We start from the raw sequence: 19,494 nt of genomic DNA on the forward strand, positions 1-19,494 counted from the left end.
CAAATCACCTCCCTACCTGAATTTCATACATGCATTTAAAGAAGAATAAAACATACTGGGCTGTAACGTTGAGCATCCACTTTACTGCTTTTCCCCTTTTCCATGGAGCCTGCAGCATTGCTAGAAGGTAGCAGCTGAGTTACTGAAAGGAACCAAGCACAAAAAAACAGTAAGTTATATCAAAACATATCCTGAAGGAGACTCAGCTGTGACGGAAAAACGTCTGGGAACGAGATCATCAATGTTATCAACAACCTATATGTACAAATGGCATGTTTATCTGGGATATTTCTCATTTGGTAATGCTCCTTAGTAAAATTCTATTTTTGTGTCTACTATTTGGAAGATACCTGGTGATGATTTGATTTGGAATTCCAGGATTTAGAATTTAAATCTTGAGTGGGGAGGAGACGAACATACTGTATCTTCCCTTGAGAAAGGGAAGATGAGAAAGAAATTAATTTGATTAACTTTTTAAGGTGAAGTTTTTGAATTTGCACTGAATGTGTACTCCGAGAGCTACCCTTGGCTGAATGTTGTGACATAATTCATTGATAAAAATGAACACATTAGAGAAACTGTAAATGTGTATTTAAAAATTACTAATAAACATGGTACAGAAAAGCCCATTAAAATGCATGTTATCATTTTATTATTCAGAAAAATTGATAGAATTGTTCAAACTTATCCTAAATTGAGGAAAGAAACATATTCCTCAATTGTCTTGTTCATCAAGTACTCCAGAATTTGTCTTCATTGAAAACTAGAATCACCACAATATTCCATGTTTTGGTTCTGTCAAATCGTAGCTCACCAATTTGGTCAAAATCTTGAGAGACAATGGATTAATTTTGGGTTTAAAACAAAATATATTTGCCCCTACTTTTACATAACATATAACATCAGGTGGTGGCAATGCCTGACCAGTCTTTTCTTACATTGAATTGTATCTGCTTAGTACTTGGGCTAGATACTGTATCTATGGAGATTCTCAGTCATCCAGGTCATGGTTGTCCCAAAGATGTTTTTTCAAGAGGCAACTGGACTTTCTGTTTTTTTCTTTGAAGACAATCACTTCTCATTTTGAAGACAGCAAAGTCCACATTTTAGACAGAGAGGACCGCTGGTTTGAAAGAGGGATCAAAGAGGCCATCTATATCAAAATTGAATAGTCCTCTCTCAACAGAGGGGGAGAGATATAACATCATTCATCTCTATAACACAATCTTTTCAAAAGAAGGCGGCTCCACAGCCATTTGCACCACTCATGTAATCCTGATGACACAGATAAACCTCCAGGTGGCCTTAATAACTTGCTAAAAGAATGCAAATGTCCAGCTGTCTGAAAGGAGTATAAATACTTCTAATCCTCCAGAGCTGAAGAAGTTTCTTGGATGAGAAGTGAAATGTCTTCGAAGAAAAACTAGAAAGTCCAGGTGCCTTTTGAAAAAGCACCTTTGGGACTACTTGGGCTAGAGAATGAATAGTGACCAGTTGGCATTAATCTTCCTCTAAAGAAAGTTGTTTCTTTCCCCTCCCATCAAATATCATGGATTCCTTTTTCTACAGTGAGGTCAGCTAGTATATCTACATACCATAAACCAATGTCAATATACCGGTAGTCAGAAGCCCTGTGAGTATATAAAACCAATTACATGCAGGCCTGATTTCTTGCTAAAAATATAATTGTTCTTCCCACTTATTTTGGTTTATGAATAAACTGGCTACTTCTCCTAATTTTGTAACCAAGGTGGGTAGTTGTTTGGGAATAATCAAACAAATTGAGGATCTTGGAGAAGTACTGACAGTTATATTTATACTCTTGCCAAGAAACTTTTATTTACATATTAAGTAAAAGTTCCTTTGAGTAAGCTTGATTTTTGATGAGTACATGAATACATTCCATGCTGTTTTCTAGAAATAGCATGGACGTAATTTGTCACTACTTCCAGGAAGTTTTCTCTACAGCCCTAGGAATCTCTGGTGATCTCAGTGGAAAAGTCTAGAAAGGAAACCTAAAAAGTGATTTATGACAAAGAGATTTTCTATTCATAGAGAAGGAACATGAATGGAGCAATAGAAAGCACCTGATTGAATCTAAAAGAGCCAAGGGGATCAAAAACTCAAGGGGAACATTGGAGAATCATCAAATGGGAAAGTCATCTTTTTTTAAAAGAGACATTGACTTTGTTGCCTAAACATTTGTATAGCTCATTTTGGAGGGAAGAGAGGAGGGAGGAATTTTGAGCTACATAATTAATAGTAATGCAATTTCTGTCTTAAAATTCTGAGAATTTGGTCAAACTAAATGTGAAGTCAACCTAGTTTTATCTTGGCTTCAGAAGCTCATTAGGAGAGTTCTAGGAGAAAATGATCACAGTTTCGACATTCATCTGCTGGAATAGACATCTCTCAGACAAGGGAGTTTCAGCCCATAAACCAGGTCACAAATTAGGGTGGAACATATTTAAATAAATGGTTTCATCCAAGATGTTACTATATTCTGAAATTATTTCACAAATGCTGATTGTAATTTGATTGGGTAAGGACTGCACCATCTTTTGTTAACTACCTTTAAGATCCATCTAGATAGATTTCTCTGACATCTTGGACTGACCAGGTTAAGGGCAGGTGTGTGTGTGTGTGTGTGTGTGTGCGTGCGTGCACACATACACAATTTCTGTTCTGTAAGCAGTCTGTCATCTGAACAAATAAAAAGAATCTCCATTAATTTTTACCTGTTAGTACCACCACTGTATCCATTCTAGAAGGTGGTACAATATATATGAAATTATACTGAAAACTCTACTGGTAAACATGTAACTGATTGACAGTAGGGCCAGAAATTGTAATACTTTAATTACAGTGGTACCTTGGTAGCTTTGAAATTCATCAAATTTGGTACTCAATGCATTTTGATGCAAAAAGTTTGTCCCAGTACTCATTGTTTGGTACTCAACACACAAGCTAGAACTTGTTGGTGTCAGCTGCCTTGTGACTCACTACATTATTCCTTATGGGAATTTTTTTTTTTTGTACTCACTGTTTTTGATACCAATTAATGGTGAGTACCGAGGTACCACTGTACATGCTTCCAATAATGCATTAGTAATTTACAATGCTTGCCTCCCCTCCCAGTTGATCAACCTTCTGTGGATGTTCAGTCCTTAATGATGCTGTTTTTAGGGTGGGGGGAATAGTCCTTTTCTAAATAAATGTTATGCTCCCCTACACATCTATGCTTTCTTCTTACGTGTGGGTTTTGATTACATTTCTCTCCTTGAGGATCATGAACACAGAAAACTCCTTCTAATCCAGATGGTTCATTACCTACCACTGCTGTGTGAGTCACTGTTGCTGCTTCTTAAGTTACAGTTTTGTAACAACACAATGATATAAAAAGTATCTACTCTGCCTAGCAGATCTGCCTTAGAAATGAACTAATTTCAGTGTTTACCTGGTGAGCTGGTACTACTGGGTGTACAGACACTGTCATCTAACCATGCATTCTGAACCAGGGAATCCTGCTTCTGGGGACCTTCAAGAGAACACATTAACTCCTGCACAAGAAAAATGGGAAACAGCTTTAGAGGTCACTTAGTCTGTATCTGGAAGATTGCTTCTATGAAAGGGAGTAATAAAAGATCCCACACTGACCGCTTCATTCTCCTCCTCCTCTGATGTTTCATTCTCTCTGACTCCACTACAACAGCTGCTCACATTAGATGAAGAACGGGACAGGGGCTGCATCACACAATATCCTGATGTCTGATTGGAGAGACCTCTGCTGAAGGAACACAAGCTCCAAAGAATCACTGTCACAATCCTCAAGAGCTATTTGCCCATCCTAAATATTAATCTTCCCTTCTGACAAATATCAGCCTATGTAGCATAGCAATCTGAATTGCTGCTTCCTAAATCCTCTTACACACCGGTGGTGGGTTCCTACCGGCGTTCCTACCGCTTTGCTGCATGCGCATGCGCACTTGAAAGAAACTTGCTCAGAAAGCAAGGAAAATAGCTGAGGAGCGGCAATTTAATCTGCCGCCCCTGATCAGCTGGGCTTCAGAAGCTGAAATAAAGGTAAGTATAATCCAGAGGCGGGTGGGCAGGCCCACTTTCAAAGCAACAGAGAACCGGTTCGCTCTCTGCTTGATGGCAGAGTTACCGGTTCAGGAGAACCGGTCCGAACCAGTAGGAACCCACCACTGGTCTTCCCTAATGACACTGGCAGGTGCTATATTTCTTTATTCTGTGGAAATAATCTCAAGTCATCCCTCCTGCCCATACGATCTTTCATGTTCAACTCACTTGCTCTTCCTGTTAGGGAATTCTGGTGAACTCGGACTGGAGGAACCATCTGACTTGAGATCAAAGAAAGGCCCAGGACTCTCCAATACCTTCTGTATCCTTTCAGCCACATCTTTGCTAGAAAGAAAAGAATAACTTTATTACAGAGGAAAAAGCCCTTCTATGAGGTCTGTAAGATCCGTGACTAATTTTATGGATGCTCCAGAAGTTCTAATCTCCAGAGTAAAGGTTGGTGGTCCTTTCCCAGAACTACTTTTCATAATCTTAGGAAACCCACCCCTCCTTCAAATGTGAAACACAGAACACCAGCTAGTCTGTAACATCCTTCTTGGAACTTGCCAGATTCATTAATCCTTATGCCTGCTAATAAATAATTAAACAATGGGATAAATGGCTAGCTGTAAAACAAAGTATTAATCTCTTGCACCTTTATTTTAATTTCCAAAAGTGTCTGGGCACAGTATGGTTTCTCAAGTAAATGAAAGGCTTTTGCAATTCAGTGTTTGTTCAGAAATGAATCCATTTGACAGGGAAAAGGACAAAGATAAGCAGATCTTATAGGAGGGACCTGGCTTCATGGTGGTAGTGATGGTTGAGGCAAGTGGGAAGTAATGCTCAGATAAATTAGTCCTTTGAAAAGGGCTCAATTTTCATAGCAACCATCAAGTGAATGAATAAGCCTCCCAGCCACCATTTTGCAAAAGCACTTGGAGTATGATAAAATTCTTATCATGCCCACCAGAGCAAAAAAGCACATCTTATTCTTTTCCAAAGTGTTTGAAAACATCTTCATTACAATTACCTTTTCAGTTCATTGTAAAAAAATATTTTTCAGCTGGGCTGAAAAAATGTTTTTATGGCTGAGAAACAGCACTGGTTTTTTTTAATATGTTTCAGATGACCAGAAGCCATGGGTTCATGACAGTTATGTCTCAGCCCAGTTTTTGCCTGAAGAAAAATACTCATGGGATCCTGCCCATATTGCATTTTTTGAACTGCAATTAATCAATTTATTTACACAATGCATAATTAAGTTTGAAGTTTGCTAGCATGAGATGTGATGCTGGCTACCAGCTTGGCTGGCTTAAAAAATAAAAATAGTTGGACTTGGATCCATTCATGAAAGTCATGGGGATCAACAACTATTAGCCTTAAGGGCAATGTTACAGCCTCTGAAAGTCACCTGCTGGAGACTGTCTTCCTTCTGCAGGTAGTTGGCAATAAGAAACATTGCTGGACTAGAGGTCTGATCGAGTAGAACTTTGCTTTGGTCTTTATTCCCATGTTGTTGGAACTCTTCAGCAGTTGTTTTGTGGGTAAGCTAATTATCTCCTTGCTCTGCTGTAGTAGAGGAAGAAAAACTGCAGACACAGTCTTCTGATCGTAGGAGATAGCTGCAGTGTTGCCGTTTCGGTTCCACCACAAAACCGCGGACGACAAAATCGCGCTCGACGAAAGCGCGCATTTGACGTCATCACAGCGCGACGAAAACATCGCGCTGTGATCGATAAATGTAAAAATAAAGCGAAAACCTTACCCTAACCCCTCCAAACCTAACCCTAAACCTAACCCTAACCCTAACCCTTAACCTAACTGCTTTAATTTTATTTTTATTTCAATTTTTTTTTTGTCGCGCTGTGATGACGTCAAATGCGCGCTTTTGTCGAGCGCGATTTTGTCGTCCGCGGTTTTGACGGGTCACGGCCGTTTCATATTGATTAAAAGTAAAGCAGCTACAACAGATGCTAAATTTAATTTAAACCAAATATGGCAAGGGAAACTAGTCCCTCTCCTTCAGTCAGTGTTTCTAACTTTCTTTGTAAGAAGAAAACAAGTTCCCTGAATTTTGCACTAAAGCAAGAAGACCCCTTCCAGAAATGTTGTTTGGATCTCCCACCAAACCTAACATGAGTTGAGTTTTCTTTCACTTTGCAAAATATATCATTCTTGACATGTCTGCTAACATTGCAGGTACTAATTCTACTTTGGCTCCTCCTCCTTATTCATCTTGAGCAGTTGCTGGACTTGATCCTAGATTAGCCTAGCAGGAAATTGGATTAATTTGATTCGTTGCGCACCCACCAATGGCACCATGGCTATTGACAAGGGCAGAGGCAAGGAAAGTGTGACAGTGAACCATAACATCTCTGCTCAACCATAGCCTGCTGGCCTCTGTCTCTTCCTTGGAGGAAGAGGAAACATTTAATCATCCTTCCTCAGTTTAAAACCTTGGGCAATAATACCACTAAAGTAGAACTTGTATGCAAACTTGAACACCAAATTGCAGTATTTTCAATGTAATTACATTTGCAACACTTTAGCATGATTTTGCAAAAACATCCATGTTGCTTTTATGACTGAATACCATTACTTTTAAGAAGTTTTTATTTCTTCTGCTTTCGTTCCATTTGCAGGATAGAAAGAAAGGGATTTTAGGTTTTCTTTGTTTTTATTCTGAGGGGCTGAAGGGTGGCATTGCTTCCATAAATTATTTGTATAGCGCAACAAGCTGAAATGTTGGTGAAGAGCTTATCAGAGTAATTAATAGAACTGTCCCAAAATAATTACTATTACAGACTATGTTCATCTGGTAATCAGCAAGGAGAAGCAGGTAAATTAATTAGAATAGAGTATGGAGCCTGTATAGGTCAGGTTCATAATTATTTACAGATACAAGGTTAGTTGTTAATATACTATACAACAGAAATAATAAACAAAGAATATATCATTGTTCAGCTCTTCAAAAATTACTAGCAATGCATTTGTACATGTATCTGTTTATCTAGATCTGTTTATCAGGCACTCCAGAAATTTAATGGAGTCATAGAGCCTCATCTTGTGTGCTGACTTCCAAGATCCAGCTACCAAATTTAAGTGAAAACAAATCATTTCAGTGGCACAGGTTTGCACTTAGACAAAAAGGCAAAAAAATGGCAGATTAATCCGCTCCACTCTAATGTAGAAACATGACAATGGTCTAAACAATTTGTTTTTGTTATATCACCACATAGCTGTCATGCCCTCCTTAGCATTCAGGAACCACTTCGATTTTATGATATGTACAGCTCCTAGCTAGAAAACAGTTGTCTAATTTGATCTAAGTCAACAAATGCATTAACGTAATGAGTTTCTTTTAGACCTTTTTTGCTTAATTTGTGGTGCCACAGCATGTCCCAAATCAACTTGCTAGAATTTCAGAGCATGCTCGTAATTTGCTCAGAAAAACACAGCAAGGTCATTTGTTTAGGCCCAAATTCAAACAAGAACAGTGCCTCTTCTTCTCTCATTTTTAATCCTCATGTCAACCCTGAAAATTATTCCTTCCTCTCTGCTTCTTTTCCCTTGAATCTTTCTCATCTCTCTTCACATAGGCTCAACCTAGTGTTCTCTTAATCCATTTAAGCTAGATTCTGCAACAATAAAATATGTCCTATGCCCAATTCAGAAGTTGACTTTTTAATTGTTCAAGAAACTAAATTCAGAACTGCTATGAAATTGTCCCATGAAAGCATTAAGATGTTTATTACAGAAATCATAGAACTGTTAGGAAAGTCATCTTGACAGATTCCAGGATGACACATCAGAAACAAAACAGCTGACACACAGATGGAGAAAATGGGGTCAACAGGCTGCATGATAAACAAAGAGGAACACTCCAGTTAGGTTTGATTAGCAAGTAGCTTTGGATACAAGTGCTCTTGGTTCTTGGAATAAAATCAGAGCCCATGAGTCACAACAGTAGATTAAAAGTTACAGCTGAAATTGCTACTCAGTGACAAAGAAAATTACCTTTTGAGGGCACTAAGGACCTCTCCTGCCAACAACATACATAACCATACTAACCCCATCTTTCAAAATCAATGCCCTCCCGATATATGCAGACTACACATCTTTTACATATTGGTTAAAGGCCATGATAGCTAGGGATTTTGGCAGATGCAGTTCAACTATACCTAGAGGATACAAGGTTGGATTAACACTTGCACCAAACACTATTTCCTCCCTCTGCTCTAGTTCTAGTCCTGCCATTCTTCCCATGGTCCATACCTCTTCTCCTCTTGGATGTTCTCAATGCCAATGGCACTACTACGTCTCCCATTGAAGCGGCTGCCTCGGTTGCGTGATGGGCTTCTCCCAGGCAGGGCAAAGGACTAGTGGAGAGGAAATGATAGAAAGGAGAAAAAAAGAGGAAGGAGGAGGAAAGAAATAGAAAAGCACGAGTTGGAACAGGAGCAAAAGATGGAGAACTAGATTTCCAGATCCCGTCCATACATTTAATGCTAACAGATCAATCTGTCAAACTTAGAAAGCTAAAGAAGCTAATTCAATAGAGAAAATGTAGAATAAGAAAAGAAAAAGCAATACACTAAAAGCAATAAACTAGTAATTGCAGAGACAACAGTGAGAAATACTTTAGATATATAGAATGATACTGGCGCTGAGACAGTAGAGACAATATAGATTGAAGGAGAAAGAAAAATAGAGGGAAAAAATATACAGAGCCACAGTTTGAACCAAACAAAGCACTAACATTAGTTTCAACTACCATTAAAAATGATGCTCTAATGTCATTCCCTTCCTGAATGTCCAGAAGAACTTCCTTCCTCTTTCAAAATAAATGTTCATTATATCACTGATAACAAGCAACACACATCTTGGACAGAATATCAGTATCTACTTGTCATTCTAGCATTTATTTTCTGTGCATAATTTCTCCAAATGGAGATTCCCTCTCCTGGCTTTCCTTCCAACAAGCAGTTTGGGACCTAGAAATCTACAGCAGTGGTCAGAAAAAAGAATTAATTAGCATCTTGACATGGATTTGTGTAACTATGGATCTCAATGCCATCTTCAGGCTAATAATTAAAACTGTAGTCCCCTAAGAGGAGTGACTCCAACACCCGGGATTCATTGTAAGCAGCAACTTCACATATGTACTCTGCTCCCAGACCTGCAAGTTCAGTGTTGGGAGAAAGGCTTGTCCTTCATTAACAGTGGACTGAGCCATGGCTGAATGGAAGAACATATGAGTTGAATGCAGTAGATCCCAGCCAAAACCTCCCAAGTATATATGCAGTCAAGTCATACTAACTAATAATCCACATATTTTCGAACAATAGTGGCCAAGTCATACTAACTAATAATCCACATATTTTCTAACAATAGTGGCCAAGTCAGACTAACTAATAATCCACATATTTTCTAACAATAGTGGCCAAGTCAGACTAACTAATAATCCACATATTTTCTAACAATAGTGGCCAACTCATACTAACTAATAATCCACATATTTTCTAACAATAGTGGCCAAGTCAGACTAACTAATAATCCACATATTTTCTAACAATAGTGGCCAAGTCATACTAACTAATAATCCACATATTTTCTAACAATAGTGGCCAAGTCAGACTAACTAATAATCCACATATTTTCTAACAATAGTGGCCAAGTCATACTAACTAATAATCCACATATTTTCTAACAATAGTGGCCAAGTCAGACTAACTAATAATCCACATATTTTCTAACAATAGTGGCCGTCAGACTAACTAATAATCCACATATTTTCTAACAATAGTGGCCAAGTCAGACTAACTAATAATCCACATATTTTCTAACAATAGTGGCCAAGTCAGACTAACTAATAATCCACATATTTTCTAACAATAGTGACAAATCCATCCTAATTGCCCAGACTGTCTATAGGAAGGTTTTCTCCACATGCTTTCCATGCCTGTTAAACCAGAAATGTTCACTTGCATGCACTAGTTCAGTGCAGCAGGTTTAATGCCTAGTGAAAACTACTCCTATTTCCTTCATTTGAGGCTGTCAGATAATCATGAAACAGGCTTTATTTGCTATATCCCCTATCAAATTATCCTTAATAAGAGCACGCGAAATTAAAGATTGAGAAAACTGCCAAAACTGAGAACAGGGGAAATACTCTTTTTCTTTTTTTCTTTTTTTTAGAATTTCAGTATCATAGCATTGTCTACTTCGGTCCTTCCCAACTTGTACCTAACTTGGCATACACATGCCCTGCAATCTCCTTAATTTCTGGTATGCCCCTGCAACATGGCCAGTCAGGAACATGGTGAAATTGGTTGGCAATGAGAGAAAAGAGGGACCATGCAAGGAAAATTGGGATGGGTTTGAGGGATATTAAATTTCATGCTGACATGGATTTTTGTTAATGGGAGGAAAACACTTCAATTCAGCACCGGGGAAAGGTCTTTAGATGAATTGGATGGAGAATTGAAAACATAATGTTTTTGATAGACTTGGTTTTACAAGGAAGTGCCATGAAGTCACAGTTTAGACTAAGGAGATTAACATGAAATAATCCCAAAGAGTTCTACCTGGGTTTACACAATTGTCTGCAAGAAATCACTTAGCTTGGTTATCTGGGGTTTTCAAGATGCCACTGATAAGCTCCTTCATTTAAACATATCATTGCTTACTAATTAAGCTTTGTTACTGAAGCCTCAAGGGACATTTTTAATTTTTTCCCCCAGAGATAAAATGGCTAGGATGATCCATATTCTGATAACCATCATTTTTTCCAGAAAATGCATATGACAACTACTATCATGTATGAAGCCTTTTACAAATACAGTTTCAAAGTTACAGTGCTTTTCTTGCTCATTTTGAGCCTTGGTTGAATTTCTCCCAACAATCATCTTTCTTGCACCAAGATCTTTCCCCAAAGCCCTCCTCTAATGCCACTGGCATGTGAGGCTGGTGGGAAGCAATATTTTGGTGTTAGTATAAAAGCTTGTATTTTTTTAAGCCTTTAAAATATCTGGTGTATTTGTGACAGTACTTTTTTGACTTTTACCTTAGATTATCTCCCTATTTTAAAATTCTCCCATATACCACTTTTCACGTTAATGGAGTTGGGTTCCAAACACAGAGGACTATGATTGACAAATGAACATAGAGACATGAAAACAAATCCATATAGACATCTGAGCTATTTTTACAGAGTTACAGCTATCAGCAAAGAGCGTTGACAAGCAGCAGATCTAGAGAAAAATGGGGAAGAAGGGGGCTGAAGGCATGCTTATTAGCTTCCCCAGTCCCTACCCCATAAAACCTTACCGCAGCAATAGCCTTGGGACCCTCGGCGACACTTTGGTTGAGGGCAAGGCCTGCAGTAGCTGGGCGGCTGGGTAGAGTTGCTGGGGGCTGCTGCTGCTTCTTCATGGCTATCCCCATAGTGTCCAGGCTCTGGCTACGGCCTCGGATCACCCGCTGGAGAGAAGGGCAACAGGGAAACAGACACAGAGACATTGACATACACACACAAGGAAAGCACGGAGAGTAGCAGAGATGCTGGTGGATAAGAACTGGGAGGCAAAGAATACTAACCCTGAACTTCCTCTCACTATTGGATCTTAAGCAGAGAAAGTATCCTCCCCGCCCAATATCCAAGTGGACAGAAGAATCTTCCCAAACAATCCAAGGCTACAGTCTTCATTAAGAACTTTGTTGCTTTCCACTAAGTCAGGGGTCTCCAACCTTGGCAACTTTAAGCCTGGCGGACTTCAACTTCAAGCTTTGCTGTCTAGGGAATTCTAGGATTTGAAGTCTGCCAGACTTAAAGTTGCCAAGGTTGGAGATCCCTGCTCTAAGTGATACTGGACAACTATAATAATGATTCTCTAGGTTAACTCTTTCCTCTATTATATGAATCTTGAAGACACAAATTGGGACACCAAATCTACATTATAGTACTGAAAATAAGATGTTATCTCAAAAGAAATATGAATTCATTTTCTAGCTTTTTATGGATAGTTCTCTCCAGGCTGGTCAGTTCAGACCATAAAACAAGCAGCACTGTATAATGAACTATTATCCAGAAAGAAAAACAGAGGAGTCACATATCCTGAATGAAAGCATCAATTACTCCTTCTCATGCTCTGAATGGAGGTTCCTCCCCACTCACCCTGCCATTTCATGTCAAATTTAACTATCCTGAAGATAATATTTATCCTGAAAGTTCTTATCAATAAGAACTTTGATCAATAAAAATTAAATTATCTTTTTTAAGGTAGTACTTCCACTACAATTACTGAAAAAATAATTATAAAATTAATTTAATAAAGTAAAATGATGGTATATTGAATTATAAACCAAGTTCCCCATTATTTTCTTTTAATGGCATACAAGAATAAAAGTGGTACTAACTTTCATTGTGTTGGCAGCAGTTTTACATATAACTACATCTTTTATCTTTCACTTTTTACTTCTGTAGGAAATGTATTTCTTTCAGCTATTCAACTGCTGTTCTATAAAAATTATATCATATCAGGCAGCACTGCTTTCAGCTTATGTTGAAACGTCTTTCCTCTGTTCTTCAATTTTTGTAATATTGACAGTGATAGTATTGATGTTATTACCTAGTTTTGGTAATGAAACATCTGCAAGAAAACAACCAAGCTCAGAGAGCACCAAGGACCCTCTCATTTCAACCCTGAGCTACAACTATTCTTCTGTATCAAGACCATGATCTATTTCGACTTTGAGCCTATCCTGCCCTCCAGGGTTGGGTTGCTGCCGGTTTTACTACCAGTTCCCAACCCATGTGCAACCCACATGTGCAAGCGAACAATTTACATTGAACTGCGCAACGCACAGTCACTAAAAACCAAAATGGCGATGGTCCAGCAGCGGCAAGGGAACCGGTTCGGGGGCATGGCAGGCCTGGGTCGCTGCTGGTTCTGCGACCCAGCCCTGAATTCCATTACCAGTTCGCCCAAACCAGGCTGAACCAGGAGCAACCCACTTCTGCCGCCTTCCCACATTCCTTCCTTTAACCCATATCCAGGTGATATGTTTTATATCTGTGTACTGCTCAAGATATAAACCAAGTTAAAGAATTAGAAATCCCATGTTCTATGTAGTCCGACCTTTCCTTAAAATGTTTCCAGAAAGTCAACTAGAAGTTGAAGTCTTCCCAATACCAACCAGCACATCCTGGGGAACGTCCAATCTATGAACTATTCTAAGATCATATCAAAATTCAGATATTTGGCAACTGACTCATATTTATAACAATTGCAGTGTCCCGTGGTCATGTAGTCACCTTTTGCAACCTTCTGACAAGCAAAGTCAATGGTGAACCGAGATTCACTTAACTACTGTGTTACTAACTTAGCAACTGCAGTGATTCACTTAACAATTGTGGCAAGAAAGATTGTAAAGTGGGGCAAACGTCACTTAAAAACTGTCTCATTTAGCAATAGAAATTTGGGACTCAATTGTGGTCTTCAATGGAAGACTACTTGTATAGATAGTATGTTCTCAGTATAAAATGCATAACAATTTTCTCTGTGATGGTGCACACAGAGCAAAAACCAACAACAATATAATATTATTTGTAATTTGTAGACTGAGATCCTTCAAATTTTTGGTCTGATTTACACATAAAATACCAACGAGTATGTATTTTTGTGCCACTACAGACTGGAGTTGGATTCCCTTTTCTAGTCCCCAGATTTACTTCACTCAAATATACAACATATAATTGATCCTGGCTATTGCTACTATAGCTGTGGAAAGCAGTACCTTGTGAAACACAAAACCACCTTTCAAACACAGGCATGTGGGGGAACGACAAGCAGAGGTGAGGAAACCTGGGCCATGATACCACCTCTCCCCTTATGTATTTTTATGCAACACAGTGATGCTACTATGAAAGGACAGTTCTTATGCTGTGATATCACAACACACATTTCAGCATTTTTAGAATTAGCATCATGATTAGGCCTCCAGATTTCCAACATTATTTCTCCAATTTTTCATTCCCATTCTTCTCCACTGTATTGTAATGAGAGTAAGGGATGCAAGACTACATAACTGGACAGAAAGAAAACATGTTTGAGAATTTATACATTGTTTCTATGTGTTAATAATTTATTGTACACCACCCAGAGTCCATCTGTGAGGGAGATGGGCAGTTCCAAATTAAATAAAATTTAACAAATTTTCCCTGGAATGTAAAATGTGTTATATTTCAAGTATAAATGATTGAATCCACTTTCCCTTCCACATAGTGATCAAATATACTTTCCCTTCCAGCTAATGTACAGGTGCAGATACATAGAAACCAAAATGACAGGTGGGAGTCACATTACAGGTATTACAAATTGTCCTCCAAGCATGAAGTGGCCTTATTTTCCAAGAAAAATGAATAAACGAGCCTAGTACCTAACAGACTGAGTTCTGAGTTGGGAAATTATGTGGCTTACTTCTCAGCTTTGATAAACAAAACCCCTCCCCAACATAATATGAACTTACAGTTGCAGGCCTACCTATTGCAATATTTTAAGTGGCCAGGTGTGCCTTTGCACAACTTCATATTGTGCACCAACTGGGTCCATTCTTGGAGCGTGAGGCTCTGTTCACTGTCACTTATGTTGGTTGCCAGTACTTCTGAGTGCAATTCAAGGTGTCAATAAAGACTTTTTAAATTAGGGAGTACCCTCTGGTGGGGCTAGGAATAGAGCATTTTCTATTCCGGCAACTTTTGCTTGGAACCTCTTTCCCACAAGATTAAATTGCCCCTGCCTCTGTTGGCCTTTTGCATGGCTTTAAAGACATGGTTTTGTCACTGGGCCTGGGGATCTGTGTGTAGGTCCAAGCAATACCTGTGTTGTAGCTTCCCCCTCCCACCTTGGCTGCAGATTGTGTATGCTGTTGTTTCTTTATTGGTACTAGCCAGAGCAGCATCAAGTTATAAACATGGAAGGACATTGAGAAATTCAGCGTTTACACCATCTCTCACCTTGAAATTCTCAAAGAAGCCACCACCCCCATTCTCTATTTTGTCCTCATCTCCTGAGGCCAGGCCCATCATACTGCGGCTACGAATCTGCAGTTCTTCAAAAAGGCTCTCCAAAAGTGCACTGCGGGTGCGATCCTGCTCCAGGAAGAGAGAAACAAAGAGAAGCATTGTTGTCAAAGATTTCAAGTCAAACTATGGAAGTGCATGTGCAAAAGGGAAAGAGGCAAAATAGAAGGCCATTTCATGTCTGGATGGGTTACATAATCTGTTGAGTCATAGTTCTGAGCTTACATCCTCCAGTGTTAAGATGTTGCATTCAGTTCAAAAGTCCCTTATTTATTTACTGAAATATATGTTAATTCTGTTTTTAATTTAAAAAGGGCCAACACTAGAAAGTTAGAAACAAATAAGCAGTGGGATGCTTATGAGGATTCTCTGTCTGTCCGACCCTACTTCTAAAAAGGAAGAGTAAATAGGAAGTTTGCAGGTAGACATAGGTTATGCTAAAAAAGAAACCTAGGCAGGCATTTTGAGAGAACATCTAGGTATGCTTTCACAATTCCAAATCAAAGAGACTGCCCACCCTGCCTTAAGAACTATTTCATAAAAGCCTGTGTGAAAACTAATATTTAATATCAAGTCTTATAATCTAGATCCCTCTTCAGAGATTCAGCAAGAGAGCTTCTGGGAAAGGAATGTCTCCATGATGATGGTATAGAATGTCTCCTAGTTGAAATCTGCCGGAAAAAGAAGACCTGTATCTTGACAAGTTGATGATAAAGATGATAATTACTAGTTTGAGGTGTAAAATAATTTATTATTGTTGCCAGTAAGTTCAGGCTTTCCTTTATTTTTTGTTGTTGTTTTTACTCTCCTTTTACACATGACACCAGAGTCAGCAAAAATAATATGTTATTGAAAAGCTTTTTTTCTGGATGGTTTCACCCGACGTCCCAAGTAAGAGTCAGAATGCATCTGCCAAAAACATCATACAAATACAACCATCCACTTCCTTTTAAAAATAGTTATTCTGAACATTCCTTAAAGAAGCTTACCATATTATTAACCAGCTAGTTTTTAGGCCCCTAGGTAGAGACCCCAAAGTGGGCAAATCAGAAGGCACCAGATTGCAGATGAATTTCTTAAAATGAAAATAAGAACATTTTCATTTTGGATTTGTTGAAGTTTTGTGATTTCTTAATTTTATGAACTCAGTAGTTTAAACTGGGTCACTTAGTAGAGAAAAAAGTAATGGAAATAACTGTAATCAGTTACACCTTTATTTCTGAAAGCTCTATGCCTGTACAGCTAAACTAGTAAGAATAACAAATTAAATATCTTACTGGACAGAGTTCATACAAATCAACTGCTAATAGCATTCAAGCACATTTGCATGGACTGAATTGTACAAGGATTTCAGGAAAACCTGTAACCACCCACTTACAAGAACAGCCAATCTCTAATCCAGCTTCATCCAAATGCTTGTTTATTGATGATTGTTACTATAAGATGTTAAATGGCAAAAACAGCATGCCATTGGATTATGTCCTTATTTGAGAATTTGTCCTTTTCTTAAGGGAAATGTTTATTTTAAAAGGGCATCAAATTCTTTTCATTCATTCCCAACTCTTAGGAATCTTAAATGTAATTTTAACATTGGGAGAAATTTTCTGAAGCTGATATTTCAGCAATTTATATACATTGCTAATTATGCATTTTCATTTCATATATTTTGTTTCGTACAGATATTTGCTTGAAAAGTTATTAATAGAAATGTAACCAAACTTACTTCCAACTTGGCAAATTTCTCAGCGTGGTAACAGCTATACTCTGCATTGATAAGCTTTGCCAGAAGAAATTCACGGAACTCTGTGCCCTATGGGGAGGAAAAAAGGGAGACTCCTCCATCATGTTGGACATTCCGTAGCATCCTCTCTCACTTTAATCAATGAGAGCTACAACCATTCTGGTTTAAGAATGGAGGGTTTGGGAATGCTTTTTTTAGGAAGCCAAACTAACATGGACTCTATGGAAATACAAGAACCCAGAAGGATGTCTTAAGAATATGATTTCATTCACAGTGTAAAGTCGCTCTCTCCCACAACAATGTACATGATTCTCATAGGGGGAAAAATTATCTTCTATATAAAAAGAGTGTGAGCTTTTCTTCAGACAGCCAAGTGTCTGACCTGGATTGTATGACCTTTTCTGTGTTGGTTATTAAACAGTCAGTTCACTATGGGATTGTTTTGGGTTTTTTTTGCCAAAAATCAGAAGTAAATGCCACTTTTCCGTAAAACATCGTAAAATGTGGTCATATGACTATGGAACATTGCAAATAGTCATAAATATGGGAAAGTTGCCAAGAAATGCAGTCACAGGACTTGGGAGAGTGGTTGTTGGAACTTTAGAATTGGGTTGTAAATACTTCTGAGAGATCCATCATAACTTTGAATAGTAGCTTAATGACCAGCCATAAGTCAAGTACTACCTGTTAAGATTCAAGAGATTTACCTAACTGAGGCTTCACTGAAGAATCTCAATTGATCCTGTGGGTTCTGGCTGGCGTTACTGCCGGTTTGCTTGTGGGTGTGCTTTGCGCAGAACTAAAAAAAAAAAGATGGCAGCGGTAACGGGGATGACCGGGGAACCGGTTCGGTGGCATGGCCAGCCTGGGTCGCTGCCATTTCTGCAACCCAGGCCAGCATACCACTACCGGTTCGGTTGAACCCGGCTGAATCAGTAGGAACCCACCTCTGGGCCTCAGGATATATTGAGAACTGTGACATGAATGAGCATTAATAGAACATGAATTCAGTCAATGCTCTCTCTCTGTTCATTATCAGATATTTTTCAAGCAGTTGAACCAGAGGTGGTATTCAGCAGGTTCTGACCAGTTTTGGAGAACCACTAGCAGAAATTTTGAGTAGTTTGGAGAACCTATAAATACCATCTCTGACTGGCCCTGGCCCCATCTATCCTCTGCCTCCTGAGTCCCAGCTGATCGGGAAGAAATGGGGATTTTGCAGTATCCTTCTCCTGCCAGGCCCAGTAAGTTATGCCACGCCCAGCAAGCCACACCCACAGAACCAGTAGTAAAAATTTTGACCTAGGAACAGCAAAGATAAATCTATAAAAATCTCCCTGCACCTGTTTGCCTAGTTCTTAACTGCCGCAAAGTCTAAAGGTTTGCAGATGGAATTTGCTCTGTACTTCACTGTTGGATATAGACTGAAACATTCCCCAAATATGAAAAACTAAGCTTCAGATTTGCCCAGCTGGGTCTAAAAAATAGAAAACCAAGATTTGTTTGTAAGATTAACTGCATGATGCTGTTGCTCTTGTTGCTAACTGGTTCACTGTTTGACAATGTGAAATGAACTGCAATAATTGCCTCTGAATTGGCTGTTGTGTTAAAACGGGAAGAAGGATTATTACTCAGACAATCAAACTGCACATCACAGATATGAAAGGTTAGTTCCCTAAAAGTATCTGATATCATATATGATTTTCTCAGTCCTGGATAATCTGCAGAAATCTCCAGCCTGCAGTGTTGGAAAAAGCTGCTCTAGGGACCAGACATACCAACCTTTTTGAATACTGCTGGATTTGGAAGAGGGGGTCCAAAAAAGGGAACATCATCACGGGCAGTCACAGAAACCTGAAACAATCATAATTAACAGAGTAAGAGAGAGCAGAAAGGTCACTGCAGACTTAAGACAAGAATTAATAAGTTACATTTCTGCCAAACAGTCTTCAAAGCATGAAATTGGCAACACTCCAATTATAGGTTTCTTTTTTATGCCACATTGACTCAGGAGAAGAAGGAAGCATTGTAAAGCTGGGTTTTAAAAAAACCAAGCATTTGATTAAACTATTGTTTGATTTTTTGATTCTAGTTCTTTGCAGTTAGTTTTAACTTTATTATGCTACTTTGATTGCTTTTTATATTTTATCCAGTTAGATACCCCAATGTAATAATCTTACATTTCCAAATTTCATGAGGAGGAATTTTTGTCTAGATTTCATATATTTTCCTATTCTACCACCTCTTATATTAGGCAACATAGTATCAACAGTAGAGACCTTCTAGTAGTTTCTATTATCTCCAAGGTCTTGAAATAGACACCTAACATTAGAACCATCATTACATTCATGGCTAAACAACCAGATATAAAGATAGTTTTCTCCCATGTGCCATCATTCTGATGAACACTTAATCCCCACAGCAATGTTTCATTTTTCATTTTATCTCTTCTCATCTTTCCTACTATTTTCTCCTATTGGTTTCTTATGATTTATCAGTTGTTGTTTGTAACTTATGATTAATTTTTGTAACTATGATTATAACCTATGACCTTTTACTTGCTATTAATATGTTTACTGTAAGCTTA

At 38.4% G+C, this 19,494-nt stretch overlaps 1 protein-coding gene across 1 annotated transcript in view; it reads right to left on the reverse strand.

Annotated features, from left to right (window-relative positions):
* Positions 1 to 19,494, reverse strand: part of LOC116506307 (rap1 GTPase-activating protein 1-like) — a 48,757-nt gene that overhangs the window by 5,149 nt on the left and 24,114 nt on the right. Inside the window, exons 12-20 of the mRNA XM_032213982.1 lie at positions 18,690 to 18,761; positions 16,890 to 16,976; positions 15,101 to 15,235; positions 11,413 to 11,565; positions 8,359 to 8,462; positions 4,312 to 4,428; positions 3,658 to 3,784; positions 3,458 to 3,560; positions 57 to 142 (exon numbers count right to left, since the gene is read on the reverse strand). Coding sequence (XP_032069873.1) covers positions 57 to 142; positions 3,458 to 3,560; positions 3,658 to 3,784; positions 4,312 to 4,428; positions 8,359 to 8,462; positions 11,413 to 11,565; positions 15,101 to 15,235; positions 16,890 to 16,976; positions 18,690 to 18,761 — 984 coding nt within the window. The remainder of the gene's footprint in view (positions 1 to 56; positions 143 to 3,457; positions 3,561 to 3,657; positions 3,785 to 4,311; positions 4,429 to 8,358; positions 8,463 to 11,412; positions 11,566 to 15,100; positions 15,236 to 16,889; positions 16,977 to 18,689; positions 18,762 to 19,494) is intronic.

The sequence above is a fragment of the Thamnophis elegans genome, chromosome 3 (genome assembly GCF_009769535.1).
Source record: "Thamnophis elegans isolate rThaEle1 chromosome 3, rThaEle1.pri, whole genome shotgun sequence".
Lineage (NCBI taxonomy): Eukaryota > Metazoa > Chordata > Lepidosauria > Squamata > Colubridae > Thamnophis > Thamnophis elegans.